Below are 2,500 nucleotides of genomic sequence, written 5' to 3' on the forward strand. Positions count from 1 at the left end.
TAACGAATCATTTCTTATAGATCCCTCTTCGAGGGCCAGTTGCACTAAAGCTCAAATGTCTATTGTCTATTACTCCTTTCCTCTCTCATGGCGTTTGCCCTGGGTGGGGAGAAAATAGACTTTTGGGGAACGGCTGACAGTTCAGGTCTATACAGGTGGATAAGATAAGCTGGCATCATGGTTCCAAGCCTTTTTTTCTCTTGGAAGTTTCTCTTGGTCCACTGAAGTTGCTGGAAAAAAAGGCAAATTACAGTGTTTTAAACTGTGGTAAAAAGTGGTGTGAAGACAGAATTTTGAAAATAGCCTTTGGTATCTAGGCTCCTCTAGGTCTATCGCCATTAAGGTATTGCAATTTTCATAATCGCATGATATCTGCATGTCTGACTAGTCTGGTCTCGCTTACTGCAAGAGTAGTTTCATAGAAGAACTTCCAATGTTAGTTACATAAAATGTAATTAGGTATCTCAGATTGAGTCCCTTGTTTAGTCAATCAAAACTACTTACAGGAACATAATTTTCAAAGCTCTCGCCGTCTTCCTCTGAAGATCTCTTCTCCCAGAACCCTCTCTTTGAACTCGAGTGGTCTTGCTCCTTTATCGGACTAAAAGGATCTTCTTGCAAGAGGGGTGTCAGCCCATAGAGATGTTGGGTAGAGACTGTCCTTAAGGCCAACATCAGCAGCAACCCGTGGAAAATGAGCGTCGCCAAAAACTCCTGAAAATACCATAAATAAAATCTAGTACTGCGTATCGCCTGTTTCTTTTTTAATGTATGTAATGCAATGGTTTCATTTTGAATTCCATACGTAGCTACTTTCTTACCGTTCATTCAATTTTATCAAAATGTCTGTGCCAGCATTCTCATTTTCATGTTTTTCTTTTCTAATTTCTTCACTACCGAAATCGCCTCTCGCGAATCTCTGGTCATCGAATTCTGTTCTCAAATATGCGTTCTTTTAGCCAATTTCTGCCCTATCTCAAATCCTATAAAAACTTGTGGCTTTTCTCGTGGGTACATTCCTCAGAAATACTGATATGTCCGGTCTTTCATTTATTGCAGAACAAGACTGTCACTCTGCAATCCCAAGTTGTACTGTACTAAACTGTGCTATACATTACGCAACTATAGAGCTACCTGAAAACAAAAGTGATTCCGGCATGGAAAGACAAAATTCTCAAATCACTCAAGATGAGAGTCAGACTTCATGTAAAATAGTTTTACAAAGCCACATTCTTGTTCACATTTTACTGAGAACTCGGTAAACATTTAAAATTAATACCTTCTTGCATCTGAAGACCTAAAATGCTCTCTATGGACTAGAAGCCATATAAATCTGCATTTTCAAAGATAAAATATACCGTAGATCAGTCTTTCTTTGGAATGAATGGTTAGCGGACACTCATACAAAAATTCAAAAGTTAATGAATGTCCGTACGTACTTAATAAAAAGCACATACAACGTAAATAATTAACACTGGTTTTCGATACTTTTTTCATACATAGGAATTTACAGCATCTTGGATGATAATTAAAAAAAAAAATACTGGTAAGAATTCTCTACATTAAAGCAGCAAAACTGACATCACCAAGACTCAATAAATGCAATTACTTCACACCACCCAAGAACAAAGTAAAACCAAAAAGGTATATCAAATCAAACATTATTGTCTTATCTAATAGAACTAACTAAACCAGCACCAGTCATATCAGGAGTTCCATTAAGAAAAGTTCTTGGTCTTGTTTTCTTATCATGATGACGAGTGGTATTGATAACAGCCTGGAAAGCTTGTTTTATAAACTACGCTCTTACGAGGATTGTGCTTCAGTTATAGACTCAAGCCGATAGTAAAGTTTCAAAATGAGCTAGAAAATGCACCTTACGATTGTTGCAGAGAAAGTAAGCACACTGTAATCCTTGAACTCGCACCTTGGTGATATATCAAATTGACTTTTTATCTTGATCCAAGTTGAAACGTCATTTGGATTCCTCATTTTTGGTTATTTATAATGATCCACTAATATCTAGATAAATATAAAGATTTTTCATAAACATTCGGCCCCAAATATGAATAATATATCTCAAAAATGAAAATTAATTAGATAACGCATTGACTATTTTTCGTCAAAATTTAGCGGTTTTTTTTAACATTAAAAATTTGTACTAAATTGTCATATTTCTAACATTAAAATTATGTTTTACATAGGAATAGATTTATCTATCGAAATATTCACCTTTATATTTATTTGTAGTTTTCATATGCATTTACTATTTTCGCTTCTCTTCGAACTCCAGCCTGGTTTTACATTTCACGAGATTCGGACGGGGGGAGTGGGTGGTCCTTATAGCTCTGTGTATACGAATAAGTTGGAATCATTCCCCTGGATTTTCAGGGTAATTTTCCAACGACAACTGAACACGGTATTTGCAAAGGACTAATACATCACTGACAGGTTGAGAAAAAGATTTTAGGTTCAATTCATCTGAACTCCCCAGTACCTT

General features: G+C 35.9%; 1 protein-coding gene across 1 annotated transcript in view; it reads right to left on the minus strand.

The window, feature by feature from the left end:
• Positions 1–2,500, minus strand: part of LOC137616984 (uncharacterized) — a 5,098-nt gene that overhangs the window by 439 nt on the left and 2,159 nt on the right. The window contains exons 2-3 of the mRNA XM_068346848.1: positions 505–714; positions 1–230 (exon numbers count right to left, since the gene is read on the minus strand). The exon at positions 1–230 is cut by the window's left edge and continues 439 nt beyond it. Of these exons, the coding sequence (XP_068202949.1) occupies positions 60–230; positions 505–714 (381 nt within the window). The 3' untranslated portion in view covers positions 1–59. The remainder of the gene's footprint in view (positions 231–504; positions 715–2,500) is intronic.

This window comes from Palaemon carinicauda, chromosome 23, assembly GCF_036898095.1.
Source record: "Palaemon carinicauda isolate YSFRI2023 chromosome 23, ASM3689809v2, whole genome shotgun sequence".
NCBI classification, from domain to species: Eukaryota; Metazoa; Arthropoda; class Malacostraca; order Decapoda; family Palaemonidae; genus Palaemon; species Palaemon carinicauda.